General features: G+C 35.8%; 1 protein-coding gene across 3 annotated transcripts in view; it reads left to right on the forward strand.

Moving 5' to 3' along the window:
* Positions 1 to 15,845, forward strand: part of CSMD3 (CUB and Sushi multiple domains 3) — a 782,968-nt gene that overhangs the window by 112,070 nt on the left and 655,053 nt on the right. For all 3 annotated transcript variants that reach the window (XM_072852006.1, XM_072852007.1, XM_072852008.1), the window contains exon 3: positions 7,089 to 7,201. In XM_072852006.1, coding sequence (XP_072708107.1) covers positions 7,089 to 7,201 — 113 coding nt within the window. The remainder of the gene's footprint in view (positions 1 to 7,088; positions 7,202 to 15,845) is intronic.

Consider the following 15,845-nt stretch of genomic DNA (forward strand, 5'->3'; position numbering starts at 1 on the left):
TTCTTTTTCAGAATCCATCTTCTCCATTTTATATTAAGAGTAAAGAGTTCTTTGGAGATCAAACTAAAAATGAGAATGGATGAACTTTGACACTCTAATTTTATAGTTAAAGTTATAATAAGTTGACATGTTGACATGTTTTATGTTTCTGCATTATTTTATATAAATTGGGATAAACATTTCTTACACCTTTCAGATTAGCCCAGAACTCTTCTTGTTGTAAAATTCCTATGAGCTAATCAAAAGTTTATTGAGATCAAGTGAAAGACTACTATTCACTTAAAGGATCTTTTGGTGAATCTCCTTGTATACTATTCAACCCAAACTGAAATATTCTAGATGAACTCTATTTTTTTTGGAAATCAGTAGCAGACTGTAGAAAAGCTAGAATTTTGTGAATCTGAAAAAAAAGAAAAAAGCCTTTAAAATACATTTTCTAAAAATTACATATTTAAAAGGGTAATCTATGCTTTGTCAAACAGCAATTATCTAAGATATACAGGCAATGAGGAAATGCTGTCATCTTATTTATCACACTACAATCTCAAGTAAACAATTTATCTGGGAGTACTTTTGTGTGACTAATCAAGACTGCTTTCCATCATTTTAACTTTGCAATTATGAAAAGATTGCTCTAATTTGATCTTGCAGTTGGAAGCTTGTCATTCCTTAAGGGCTTGTGAGTTTAAAGTCCAGCATGCAGCTAAAAGTTCACTTGATATATTATTAAAGGTTTATCCCAAGGATCACATTAAAAGCAGAAAACAAATGATTGATAAAACTTTAGAAATTTCCAGTCAGAACCCTTAAAAGCTTGGAAACCATAAAACTAAGACTATTGTCATTTTTAAATTATTATATAGATGATTAAAAAAAGAAAGTAAGAGAGATTATAAATACTCTTGTAGTAATAGTCTTTTAAAATCCACTTAAGAAAAAGGAAAACAGACAGAGCTTCAACAGTTTACTGTCATCTGCACATATTTTTGTGAATCTACAGCATGTGCCAAAATATAGTAATTCATAGGAAGAAGAGACAGTGACACAGACTGTAAATGGTGTGTTTGAAATAAAATAATTATGTAATTTTCAGTCACTTATAAAACCAAACAATATTACTCCAGATTTTCATATAGATTCAAACATAATCAACATTTCTTACAATTTATTTACTGTATTTTAATTAATGGTGACAGAATATTTAGAAAGTCCTGCAGACATAAGACAATGTTTTGTTGCAGACTCCATTTGACCCTTTCCATTACTGAAAAAAAGTATAAGGATGGAGTCAGAGAACTTCCCCACATATGACACAGATTCCTTCAAAACTAGTCTCAATTGGAAACAGACATCCTTTAGTCACTTCATTTATACATCAGGAAATTTTCTGCACTTGCATCCTGAGTACTTAGAGACATCTGAGGGCTCAAATAAAATCTGTCTTATTTTGCCAAGAAGTCTTAACAAATAAAAATATAACACTGAGTATAACAGTTGTTATTACTAATCCACTTACTTACAATATTACTAACACTTCTACTCCAAGTAACTAATTGTTACAGAAAAATTTTATTGATAATACAGATAAAATTGTACAGAAACTTCCTAGAATCTACATTTTTTCTCTGGTGGTGTTCTCACCCTTCTGATGTGTCTCCAGATCCTCAAGAGCTTTTTTTTTCTTCTGGAGGATGAATATGGCACCAGGGGGTACTTACAATAAACAACCAGCTGGATGAATTCTTTACCAAAGAGTATGATGTTGATGATGGAGATTTTCTTCTCCTCAGTCTTGGGTCTACTTGGGGTTATTTTTACACATATCTTTAATCATATCTCATATGCCCTTTTCTCTGGCTCCAAGTTACCAAATGTATCTGTTCTCCATTCTTATATAGTGAGGTATAAGAAAACATGCAAAAACATTGCCAGATTCACATGTTACTGAAACTACTTTACAAAGCATCATAATTTTGCATGTAAATAATATCTAAATTCTAAATACACATTATGTCTCCACATGATGTGTCATCTTTAATTTCACTATATTTACTACTGGAGTTTCAGAATTTATAGACAAGAAGTTTTTCAGGAAGAAAGTCTGATCTTTCTAATATACAAGAGCTGAATCAATAAAAATATCTCTCAACATTTTTGTGCACTCCCAGGATTATCTGTAGTCTTTGGGTATCCACTGAGCTAATTCCATACTTCACATTCACAACTTCAAAGTCTACTAGGTGGACACATAATGTGTCAATTTCCTGTGGGCGTAAGGTACCTGACAAGCTTGCTAAGACACCAGCAAGAACAAAGCAAACATATGCATTGATATGCAGTGTATTAATTTACAAATTTGTATCACTGTTGTATGTTGGATAGCACTCTGTAGCTGAACTGCAGCATCTCAATCAAATATTCCAGTAGAATGTTACAATTCAAAATTCATTTTTTTAAAGACTTGAGACAGGAAGTATATTTCCTTCTCAGACTTCTGTAGACATTGTCTTTTAGTTCCCATGGTTTCTTGCCACAGGAGCCAGTATCAGTTGCCTATGGCATCTCTTTATGTGTTTCAGGGAACACTAAATAAGCCAATTCCAAAACCAAAACAGGAAAGAGCATAAGGACTGGGTGAATAAAAATCCCACCAAAAAAAGAAAAACAACCAAGCCAACCTGTCCTAGTATAAATTTATTCTGCCAAAGTTGTAAACTATAAAGGGGTGATTGAAGTGCCTAACATAACATGTAGGTACATCTGGAATCCCTCAGGGATCCTGCCTGGCCTCCAGCTATCCAGAAGAGCATGGGTCTCATGTTGGTCCAACGTCATATCTACCAATGTCATATTGTACTTGGGAGTACAATGTCATATCTAGATATGACATTGGTACATGTCTCAAATACCTCACGGTGTCTAAAATAGCAGTAGAGATACCTGAATCACTCCATTAGGCATTTTAAATTTGAAAAAAATTGATGCAAATAATATGAAATATGCTAATGGTATGTAACAGAGAAAATTGCTGTAGATAAAAAAAACATCAGGTACTACAGAAAATTTTAATTTTAAATGTGCTTAATATGCAGATGATACCAGCTTAAGGAGATGACTGCTTGTTTTGCATAAGTGTCCAACCTATAAGTTTTGCTTTTACCAGGGTACTCTCTTTAAGTTAGCCATTTAGTTGTGACTGGTCTGAATAAGTGACAATCAGACCTATGCACATACATTATTTTACAGGCATTTTGCTCCTTACCTGACATGCCTCTCCTGCAGTTATTATGTACTTGCTATGTTTCATTTTAAAAGGCAAAGAAAACATTTATGACTTTTTGTAGAGTTTTACATACAAATGAGATTTAAGCTCTGAGGTCAATGTACTGTAGTACCCAATTGTCACGGTTTAACCCCAGCCAGCAACTAAGCACCACACAGCCGCTCGCTCAATCCCCCCTGGTGGGATGGGGAAGAGAATCGGAAGAGTAAAATTGAGAAAACTTGTGGGTTGAGATAAAGACAGTTTAATAGGTCAAGTAAAAGCCATGCACACAAGCAAAACAAGGAATTCATTCACTCCTTCCCATGAGCAGGCAGGTGTTCAGCCATCTCCAGGAAAGCAGGGCTCCATCACACGTAACAGTTACTTGGGAAGACAAACGCCATCACTCCAAACGTCCCCCCCTTCCTTCTTCTTCTCCCAGCTTTATATGCTGAGCATGACATCATATGTTATGGGATATCCCTTTGGTCAGTTGGGGTCAGCTGTCCCAGCTGTGTCCCCTCCCAACTTCTTGTGCAGCCCCAGCTGGTGGGATGGGGTGCGAAGCAGAAGAGGCCTTGACTCTGTGTAAGCACTGCTCAGCAGTAACTAAAACATCCTTGTTTCCAGCACAAATCCAAAACATAGCCCCATCCTAGCTACTATGAAGAAAATTAACTCTATCCCAGCCAAAACCAGCACACCAATGAATAATACTCAAGTATTAGGTTACTTCAATTGTCTGAGCAAATTACATTACATTTCCTTTTGAAAAATTACAGTATTTTACCTGGTGATATTAGCATGTTGTTGTATTTTTACTTATTAAAATTTTTAATTAATTTTGCATCCACTAAACCACAAATAAAACCTCTGCATTTTTTCATATAAATTTAAGTATAGCAACCAAATTAGAGAAAGAAGCTGAACTTTTTTGAGTACTTGCAGCATAATAATGGTGATAAAAGGCACACGCCAAAAGCTAAATGGTACCAAACGGCTCTAGTAATGATCCATTTTGCATGAGGAGCTGTAATGCTTGCCATGCTAGTAACACATATGTTCATTTTAAAAATCTCCTACCCATCTAAGCTGTGCATATGTACCACTCATAAAGTTAAATAATTTGGGATAAATGTGTATTTCTTCTCTGCTGGATATGTGTTTATACCCACAATTCCCTCAAATCTTTGAGTAGCTAAATAGATACCAGCTAGACCTGCTGTGCAATGCAAATTAAAGTTTTATTCGAATTACTGGCTTGGTTTTATGTTAGGTCAGCTTACTTTCAAGTAGTGACACTTACCAATGAATTAATGTATTTATTGGTTTATGAATAAGCTAATGGGAAAATTGCACTGATATTGACTTGTCAAAGAATCATGCATGTGCCCGTTTGGGATATTTTATTAATATGCCAAATTTTATTAATTTGTTTTATTGTTAGAACAAAAACATATTCTCATAATCAAATAAAAAATACATTTCCTAAATCCTATATATTCTGTAAATAATTCTCCATCGTTGCATATTAATATAAATTCTTTAATCTAGTCTTGTTTTAATGACATTATTCATGAAGATCCCAATGACAAAACAAAGAATAGGTTTCTGGATACACACACACTGATGACTTGCTGCATATATACAGATCTGTATATACACCTCTTTAAGTGTTATTGCTACTTTTGTCCATGTGTTTCAATTTTCTGGTCATTATGCTGTGAGTAATATTATCTTATCATTTGGCTTTCATACCTGTCATGATTGTAACCAATAGCATACATTGGCTATTGCAATGTCTTTAACAATGGTTTCAATAAGGGCATAGGGTAATGAATGAACAATCCCTGGGAAAAAAGAGACAGGCTATTGTGGGGGTTTTTTTGCCAAAGATTGCTTAAGAAAAACCAACACTATAACACCCATTAATTTAGAGTATGTGTTAAAAACACCAAGTAGATAGTAATCAGAGAAAAATATAAAACTTTTTATGATCCCCATAGCAAATGAATCTCATGGTAAATTCCTGGTACACTATATAGAACCCATCTAAAGGTATTTTAATGTTAACAAAAAATAAAACATTAAAATAAATGCTAATATTGCAATTACAATAATTTTTCAGGAAATCACTTCCTGACCTTTTGAATTCTGGGCTTCTCATCACTCTCTGTCCTTCCTTCTGGTGAGACTAGAAATACTGATACTGGCAGGATATCTTCATTTCAGAACAAGACTGAGACTGAATTTCAATACAAGCAGCAGAAAGTGTATTAAAGCAACATTAAACACCATTGGTGTTTGCAATACTTATATCAAGCAAAATTAAAAAGATATACCTTTTCTTCCATAAAAAATATCAGTGTTTACATCTTTTTTTTAAGTGTCCACAAGACCAACCTATGAATTGGGTGTTCTGGAATCCTGTAGAGATGTATTGCAAATCAAGTGTCTCAGTGAATCTTATGTAATACATAGCTGTTTTACAGTGGGTGTGTAACAAAGTAGTGAAGAATTTTGGAGGTTGTTTGTGCATGTGTACACTAAATTTTGTATTTCACATATAACAGTAAATCAAAACATGATCATGAATGTATGTATAAAAGAAAAAAAAAAAAGAAATGGTGACTTTATTCTAAGAATGGAAAGGTAAAAAGTAAATCTTGAGCAACCTGGACTAACTCTCATGTTAAGCCTACTTTGAGCAGGAGGTTGAACTCTCTGACCTCCACGGGTCCCTTCTGACCTAATTCTTTCTATAATTCTAAATTCGAAGTAATAAGTAAAAATAGGGCTTGACTACAAACACATGACAACTATTTAATGTTATTCACTAATAAAATAAATCATCCTAATCTGCTACAGAATTCACCACACATGGCTAACTGGGCTCCAAAGGTATGTCTAGATTTCACTGGTGAGTATACACAGCTAAATTATTCAACTTGTTCTTTACCTATTTTCAACAGATAAATACTATGGGTTTTGTTGTTCTGGTATGAACCCTGATGAGGTTATTCTCCTAGAATAGAGAAAGTAAGTGTTACCATATGTACATCAAATGAAAAGAATGTGTAGAGCTGAGTATCAGGAGAGCATATCAGCAGTGCTATGAGTACACAAAAATTGTCCTTTCATCTGTGTCTCAAACATAGTGGTTTCAATAAAACAAAACAAAACCAACCAACCAAAAAAAAAAAGAACCCTAGCAAGCCTGTAATTCCTTGCAAGAGAGCTTTCTTTATGAATGTATGATTTTACAATGATGCTCTTTGGATTTCCTGTTTGAGTTGAAAGCAGAAATATATCCTCGGAGGCTAAAGTACATAGTCCAAATAATCTTAAATTCCCTCATTAAAGTGAATCATGGTCCCCTTTCTTTCATCATATTGCTGCAGAAAATTCATCCACTACAAATTTTAACAGAAATCTGTGTAAAACATATAATGCAATAGATGTTTGAACATAACCCTAAATAGTGTAAGTAAATTGGCTGGTGGTTTGTGTTTTCTTTTTAATCTACTGATAATCATCTAGACCATTTTTAAAGTCTAGTTTCTATGTCTTACTGTCATCGCTACTAAGTACAGTTTTCTCAAACAGATGTACCTTACCTGGTTCAGTGTCCATGAAAGCCACTACAATTTCATATTGAATCCTTAAACTATCATATAAAAATCATTTTCTCAAGTAATATAAGCTATATACTTTTAAGTCAGTTGCCCTTTCCATGATGAAATATTGTTTGGAACAGCAACCTGTCACACACAGTTTTATTTTTCCGACAACTAAACATGAGTTGTGCTTTTTTGTTTCTTAGGTTAACAGGATTTCATCTTCCTCCTCCTGTGACAAGTACAAAATCTGTATTTTCACTGCGCTTGACAAGTGACTTTGCAGTTAGTGCTCATGGGTTTAAAGTTTACTATGAAGGTAAGACATTCTTAACAAAAGATTCTGATTTTTTTTTTTCTCTGATCTCTATACATAATAAAAATAAATGTCCCACAAAAATGTATGCACACTTATAACCTTATCCAAGTTACAATGTTTGCTTTTCATGCAGTCATTCAGATGCATAGACTCACATCTGAAATCAAAATATTTAAAACTCTAGCATCTATAGTTCCATCTAGACACAAATGTTTTATGACCTTTACTTTAATAATGCCTAATTCTTTAAATTCTGAAAAACATAACCATAATCTTTCTGGTCCTTCTAAGATATGCTTATTCAAATTACTGCCAAGACATTACTAGTTACTCTTGAATTTTACTAGATAGTTGAATTTATATCTGCAAGCTTTATGGACGGATTCCTTCTCATACTTTTGCATAGGAGAAATGCTGACTCAGTTCTCTGAACTGACATAAAGCTACTTCCCTATTGCAGTTTTCACAATTGTCTACAGTTTTCACACAGAAACTGATGTAAGCTGGCATATATATTCCTGAAGTCTAGAAGTTCATAGTATTGTATGTATATTCCAGGAAGGATCTTGTTTATGATCAAGCTCACTTTAGTCATGTTTGAAGAGTTGGAATATATCATCCAACCATTTTTTTAACCAATTTCTTGGCACTGGGACTATGAATTCTAACATGTGTTTATAGGATATAAATAGAAACTGTTGTTTTTCTCTTTTTCTTTTCTTTTGGTGTTTGTTTGGGATTTTTTATTATTTTTTAAATTGATGTAAAGACACTTGATCCTTCTGCTTCCATTAAGTGTCTCTGTCAGCAAGCCAGGAACTACAGTGAACTGCCTGGGGAAGTTCTGAGGCCATTGTTGCACCCTGGTCAGTTCCACCTGCACAGAAACTGATCTCTGAGAAAGTAACTAGCTGAGTAACACTTTGATAGCTAGGAAAATATCTGAAAACTGGTAATGCAATGAAGGGCTGCCATAGAAATACATCCCAGAATCACTCTGTAGTAAAATGTATTCAGCCATTGACATAGTTTACCTTCAGGTATGATGCATTAGAATGCTACTTCATATAGAAATTCCCTCCTACATGTACTTATGTAAAGATATGAAATGAAAAACATAAAAGAATTTTCAGGCCTTTCTTGTCCCTTGAGTTATTATAGAAAATAAATGAGGCAATTACACACATTCTTTTTTCTGGCTTGCACACAAGCAAGAGGTAATTTACAAAATAGAAATTCAAGCTATATGTAACTGGTTTTGGCTGGATTATAGCTACTTTGTAGTCTGTTAATTCAAGCTAAGTGTAACAATTGGTTTTGGCTACATTATAGCTACTCTGTAATCTGTTAATTTTTCAAGTGTTCAGCACTTTGTTCAACAGCAGCGTTATTACAAAAATGTTACATAGAAATGCACTACCCAATTCCTACGGATTTTTAACTATGCAAAATATAGTATATACTTCTCTTACGCATATTAGGAAAATATGTAGCTTTTTAAATCATTTATTTGGTGCCATAAATTGGGAAATTCAAATTCACTATGGTATGAGCTGCTGTTGTTATATGTTGATTACCAAAAGGTTTTGCACTGCTAATGCTAACAGATAGTGTACTATGCATTTCAGCTATGATGGAGAATGATTAAACCTAAAATGGAAGATCACCAATAGAGTTCAGTTTGCACATATGACTGACTCCTCACATAGTTCCTTTCTGGGCTAAAATAACATGCTGATTAATAGAACTCAAGCTCCTAAATCACTGACAAGTGTGGGGAAATTTTACCTTCAAACACAGAAATCAGCATTTTAGAACAAAACATAAACCTGTTACCTTGAATTTGATACTCATCTTTTTTGAATCTGAGGCTTTATTTTGTGAAATCAGGAATATTGGAAGAAGTTAGGCTAGACCCCAGAGTTTTAGTTCATGGGAATCTCCCTTCCCATGGCCAGATCTACATTTTTAAGAACTGTATCAAGGCAGCTTCATTCAGTGAGAATTTTTCTTTCAATTCCTGTTTTTCTGACTTCCTATGAAGCTATCTGTCTTTATACCCAGCTAGCAAAGAAATGAAAACTCATTACGTTACATTCATTTCATGCATCATTCCTTGACGTGAGAGAATAGATGTATTTAAATGATAATCACACCAGGGCAATCTCCATTTCTGTTCTTGAACTCTTCGTGAATGTGTATAACCCTGCAATCAACATTTTCAGATCTGGTTCTACCTAGTATCCAATTTTCAAAAATTTTGATTGCTCAGTAGCTCCTTTTTAGCTTCCTGATGAAACATCTGCATACTTAGTACCCCTAAATATCAGACCACATACTTAAGTGCTCCATTATGGATTTGTAATTTGAAACCTAAGATAGAAATTATTAGTAACCTATCATCGCCATAAAGCAAAATGATAGACAGAGATAGCATGAGAGGGCAGGATGAGCAGTAGAGACATATATCTGAAGGGATTAGATCCAGGTGTGGTTTGAAAAAGAAAGAACATACTTTTCATAATCAGTGATCATTTAAAATATTTTCCTTTGAACTGTTTGGAAATACAGGACAGAGACAGACAGTTATATGGGATGCATTACTGTTCACTATTGTTAAAAAACAAACAAACAACAACAACAAGAAAACCCAAATAAACAAAGCCCACCAGCATCTCTTATTCTGACCTCCCATCCTCCTTGACATATTTGCAGTGTTGCTGAAAGTTGACAAGAATCTCCAGAGTACCTGTCAGAATCTGTGGGAACTATGAATCTACTGTGGACTTTCTTGATCATAACATAGCGGAACACATTAATTTTCTGGTCTCCTGAGAATAAAAATTTGTATGAAAAGATATAAAATTATACAATCAATAGAACTACTATGCTGGTCCATCATATGTAAGCTCCTGCAATTGCATCCAGTCAAAATAAGTACACAATAGACCACAGAAATACCCACTCTGGCCTGCTAACAGCAATATCATAAGCCTCAGTATGTACCCTCCGTCCCTCCATCCTTCTCTCCTTCTTTCTCTCCTTCTCACCTTCTTTCTTTCCTCAGTGTCAAGTGGCATATTTGGGTTAGCTTTGGTACCGTTGTGCACATACTTCTTTACATTCAGTTTCTCTATTAACCGGGAAAGAACACAGCTGAGAAATACACCTCTCTATATAGCACAATACCCCTGGAGAAAAAGGATCTCATGAGAGCAAACTGAAACAGATTACTCAAAACAAAAAGACTTCACATACAGTGACAACAGAAAATGGTGAGATGCATTGAAAATTAAGGAGGGATTTTAAGAAAAAAATTTGAGCTACAATAATTACAAGCAGCAATTTATCATTTTGTCACTGTCTAGCAACACAGCTTTGCTGGCTGGAGTGAGAAATGGGGGAGTTGCAAGTCTGCTGATTCCATGCCTGTTTTTTCCTGGAGAGGTTTCTGGCATCTTTTCTTTTTTTTAGTAGCTTTCAGGGTCTGTATAACATATATAGGTATTAACATATGGAGGAGAAATGATATACTTAATCCCCTATTTGATAATATAGGCCAAGTCATGGTGTAGCTGTGTCCTTTTTATTTTATTTCTGATAGATTATTTTGGTTTTGGAATAAAAGAATTTGATGCACTTTTCCATTTCCTGTTGTCCTGAGATACATAAGAAGCTTTATTCATTGAGAGCACGGGAGGGGAAATACAGCTGCTGAGAAAGAAAGCAACACAGCAGCTTGGCCCATACAGCAAGGGCCTTCAGTGAACCTAAGTCCTGCTTTGAACAGTGCTTCCTTTTGTTCTTGCTGGGTTATTTTACAGCTATTAAACAGGTAGCTGACATTGTTAAAATCAGTGACTTCATTAACAAATTTACTGCTAGAATTTATGGCAATGTTTATTCAAGGTAAATATGATAGGCATTTTTGTGCTACCCTATTGATCATGGGGAAGAAAAAAAGAACTTTATATATAGATTATTCTTACAGTGAAAACTCTGAATGTCCTAGAGATGAATCACAATTATTTATAATAGTGTTATGAAATATAATTTTATCTGTTTTGTACTGCTACACATCTTTTTAAAGCTGAATTATAAAACTGAATTATTAGACACCATATAAATGATGAAATGGTCTTCATGTTTATACTGGAGTGGTGCTATAGGAATTCAGCAATTCTGCTGAAATGCTTTTAAGAGGGGATTGAGAACAATGTTAAAAATTTCAAGATCTCATCTTTATGGATAATGGGGGGGCAGGCAGGAAAGAAGGGAGCAGATGGTGTTTATTAACAGAATAGGATTTCCATCTAGTGACTTCTAGGGATCTATCATGCATTTCTTTCAGCAATATTAAGAAAAATTGGTAGCTGATGTAGAGGATTATTGAAGCATGTAGATCAGAAACACTAGTAGGACTTAAATGTGCCAGGATGTGGATGCTAAAAATAATTTTGTCAGTTGGTATAGAGCTAGAGGATATGAACAAATAGGATACACATATTGTAGCCACAGAAATGTGGCTACACATAATCTAAATCTTCGATTTAGGTAAGATTCATGAAGTACCAGCTGTATTAAGCTAATAATATCACTACTAACTTCATATAAAAATTTAAAAGACTACTAATGAATTATTGTTTAATGTTGCAGTGGTCTCTATAAAAGGTACACTCAAAAAGTGTTTGCCAGGTTGGAGTTGTAAAAGCCACAGACTTTAAGCTAGAAAGTTGTGAGCAGGCTTATTACCTGACAGATACTACAGGCTTTTTTTTTTGGTTCAGATTTCACCATAGCTATTTTGGGTGTGGCTGCTCTCTGTCATAAGATTGCTTCAGCAAGCCCTTAATAAAAATGGAATTAAATTGAGTTTGCCTAGTGTTTCTGAAAGAAAAGTCAGGAAAGGAAAGGAAAGGAAAGGAAAGGAAAGGAAAGGAAAGGAAAGGAAAGGAAAGGAAAGGAAAGGAAAGGAAAGGAAAGGAAAGGAAAGGAAAGGAAAGGGAAAGGAAAGGAAAGGAAAGGAAAGGAAAGGAAAGGAAAGGAAAGGAAAGGAAAGGAAAGGAAAGGAAAGGAAAGGAAAGGAAAGGAAAGGAAAGGAAAGGAAAGGAAAGGAAAGGAAAGGAAAGGAAAGGAAAGGAAAGGAAAGGAAAGGAAAGGAAAGGAAAGGAAAGGAAAGGAAAGGAAAGGAAAGGAAAGGAAAGGAAAGGAAAGGAAAGGAAAGGAAAGGAAAAAAGAAAAGAAAAGAAAAGAAAAGAAAAGAAAAGAAAAGAAAAGAAAAGAAAAGAAAAGAAAAGAAAAGAAAAGAATAATTAAAATAGAGAATGCTTAAATTACCTACACAGATATATTCATCATGCAAACTCCTGTTTTGAAAATGAAATATACTAAATCTAACAAGGAAACATACTAAACATAAAAAAGCAGTCTAAAATCTGAATTTTTACTTCCATTCAACCTGTTGGATAACAAGAAAAAAAAAAGGTGCTGCGGTTTCTTTTGGCTGAATGTGTGAGTATCTGCCACATTGTCTAGGAAGTCACATAAAATTATCTCACTTATCGTTCTGGTCTTGGAATACTAACTGTGGATGGAAAACATGCTAACAATGCCTGTTCATAAACTTGTATCTACTATCCACAGCATGTGATGCAGAAATAAAATGGCCGTATATTCAGGGAAATAGAAAACATGAAAGATGCTTATTGGGCTTTGACTTTATTGTATCATTCTTCAAGATAGTCATTAATGTGGTAGGTAGTTCTAAACTTCCTTGGTATAGGGAAAGCAAAAGGAAAGTTACGATTTTCAATATTTTAAAATTAATATAGCAAATGAAGGGGTTTATCAAATCATGAGCAAAGTTTATAGAAAGAATAAATAAATATGTAAGCTATAAAATATGGTGCTAGGTCATGTTACAAAGTGATTTTTATATTGATGTACTTGCAGTGTATCTCCATTAAGAGAAGTAAAGTTCCACAAAGTTTATGCTGTGATTAAAAATAGCAGAATGTTATCCTGCTTTTGATCATATTATTGATGCTTCAGCATCAATCCAGACAAGAAAAAGCAAAACAAGAAGTCCACCCTTTTAAAAATTTCAAAATACCTCAGATATTTTATCTGGTAAAACTATAAATTAATATTCTTTCCCATGTATCATACAGAGATGTATAGCCACATGACATCTTCCTAGCCAATGTTTTTTAAAATTGTAAGTAACATTTCCAAACTACACTCTGTCAGTTAATACTTAACATTGTCACTAAATAAAATAAGGATTGGCTGGGAAAATACTTTTTTTGTTCCAGTTGATCCAGTGTAGCCTGTGTGGCACAATATGTCATTGTCTCAGGACTATCATGCTAATCCTAGTGCCAGAAGTACTTGTAATGCTGTAGCACAGAAGGGACTCACTCTTTACTAAATCAATACCAGGTTGCCTTGGTGCTTATTAATTTTAAATATTTTACTTATATGTTGTATTGTTCCCACCATTCCTGTATAGATCCAGAGAGAGTAAAGAAAAATAGGCCTGTGGACTTAATCTGGTTAATTTTTATTGCGTTTCATACCATTTTCTTGATACTGCAATCACTAATTTGGCTAAAGAATACCTTCTGGAAAAAAGTTCAGCTCTTGAAGACATCAAGATTTAAGAAAACAATCACTTTTTTTGATTCCACTGATCACTCTGCCTCACTTAGAAGTAATACTTTTTAACTCTGATTTTTAAACTTCCAGTCACTGGCTCTTGTTCTGCTTTTATCTGCTAAATTACAGAGCCCTTAGTATTAGCATGCTAGTTCTTATGCTAGGTTCTTAAGTACTGCAATAAACACACACTTCAAAGTATTCTTTCTTTTCAGTATGGGCTTTTAAAGTCTTAACATAAAGTTTTTTGTTCCAAATCACAAATTATTTTGTGCTATTCTTCTGCATTTTCATCATTTTGTGAGTGTTGTGATGTCTGTGTGAAAAACGGGTCTGGTCAGTACGCTAGTCTGGCTGAGCCCTGCATCTGATCACCACAATCTGTCCTATCTTCTTATTAAATCATTTTTTAACTCTCAGTGCAATCTCACTGTCTATCTTGTGCGTGTGTCAGGGCTTCAAGGGCTGAGTGCCAGCTACTGGAGTCAGACTGGGGGTGTAGGTGCCCCTGGCCTGTGGTATCAGCTACTGGAGCGAGTGGGGTCTCAGTGATAGCTACTGGAGTGGGTGGGGGTCTCAGCTGCCACTCACTGGGGTGGGAACGGTGTGTATCCCACAAACCAGCTACTGGGAGAAACTGGCTTGAGTGAAGCAAGTGACAGGCTCAGTGCCAGCAGCTGGAGCAGGCTGTGTGCCTGGTGCTGGGGGTGTGTGGAGGGCAACTGTCTGCATCTTCTCCAAAACAGGTGTTCATGTATCATTCACCAGCACACTTCCAGCTGGACTTGCCAGAGGGTAGGATGTCCTGGATCTGGGATGAGGTATCAGGTGGGTGGAGGGTCCATGCTGGACAAGTGTGTGAGTATTGCGTGTTTGCTAGTGAGCATCAAGCTGGAGCAGCCAGCGAGTAGGGGTAGGTAAGAAGGCCTGGGATCTGGGCAGGGGTGCTGGGCAGACAGAGGGTTAGAGTGCTGCTAACTGGGGGACCCACAAATGTACATGTGCTTGTGAACCCAGATAGCCTCGTGTGCATGCCTGTACGAGTAACCTCCTGTGTCTGCCAGCTGAAGAGGGGACTTGGCTGCCGGTGCTTGTGTTTTATGTGAGCCCTGTAGGTAGGTACTGTTGAAGGCAGCACCTTGTCTGTGACAGTCTGTAGCCAGTTGTGTTGGTGTCTTGTTTGTGTCTGTGTGTTTCTCTGGGATACATGTTCAGCTGTGCAACTGGTTAAACCTGCAAATGGGAAAACATCAACAAGGTCCATTGGCCTGAGTCAGACACCCCTAGGTCTCAGGGTGCCCCAGGCTGGGCTCTTATGGCTGGGCAAGAGAAACCTCCAGGCCACAGAGCTGCTGGGGGCAGTGGCCACTTATAACATCCCTTCACATCCTTAAATGTCATTTGGGTTCATCAAGCATAATTTGCCTTTGTTAAGTTTGTGCTGACTATTTCCACTTACCTTCATCCTTCAGGTGTTTGAAAATGGATTACAAAATTGTGCTCTTCAGGCTACTTCCAGGAGCTGAGGGAAGGGTTGCTAGTTTATAGTGCCTGTGGTGGTCCCTCTTGCTTTCATTAGGACAAGTGTTTCACTAGTCTCTGTAGTCATGAGGGACTACCACTGATTGCCATAATTTTTAATGGATCACAGACAGCAGCTTTTCAGTCATGGTGGCATAGCTCTTTCAGTACCCTTGGGTGAATCTATGAACGTGACTATATTCAACTTCTCTATGTCATTCCTCACTGCACACCCAGAATTGACTGCCTCTCTCCTTCCCAACTGTATTGATACATGAAGAGGTTTCTTCTTGTGAAGAATGATGCACAAAAGGCATCAAGTTCTTTGGCCTTTTCCGTGTTGTCCATTGTTGTCCTCTCCACTCACCAGGATATCTGCATTTTTCCCTGTCCTTCTTTTTGCTACTAGCATACTTGTAGAATCCCTTTTTATAACCCATAACACCCCTCACCAGTGTTAGTGCCC

The sequence above is a fragment of the Ciconia boyciana genome, chromosome 2, assembly GCF_034638445.1.
Source record: "Ciconia boyciana chromosome 2, ASM3463844v1, whole genome shotgun sequence".
NCBI classification, from domain to species: domain Eukaryota; kingdom Metazoa; phylum Chordata; class Aves; order Ciconiiformes; family Ciconiidae; genus Ciconia; species Ciconia boyciana.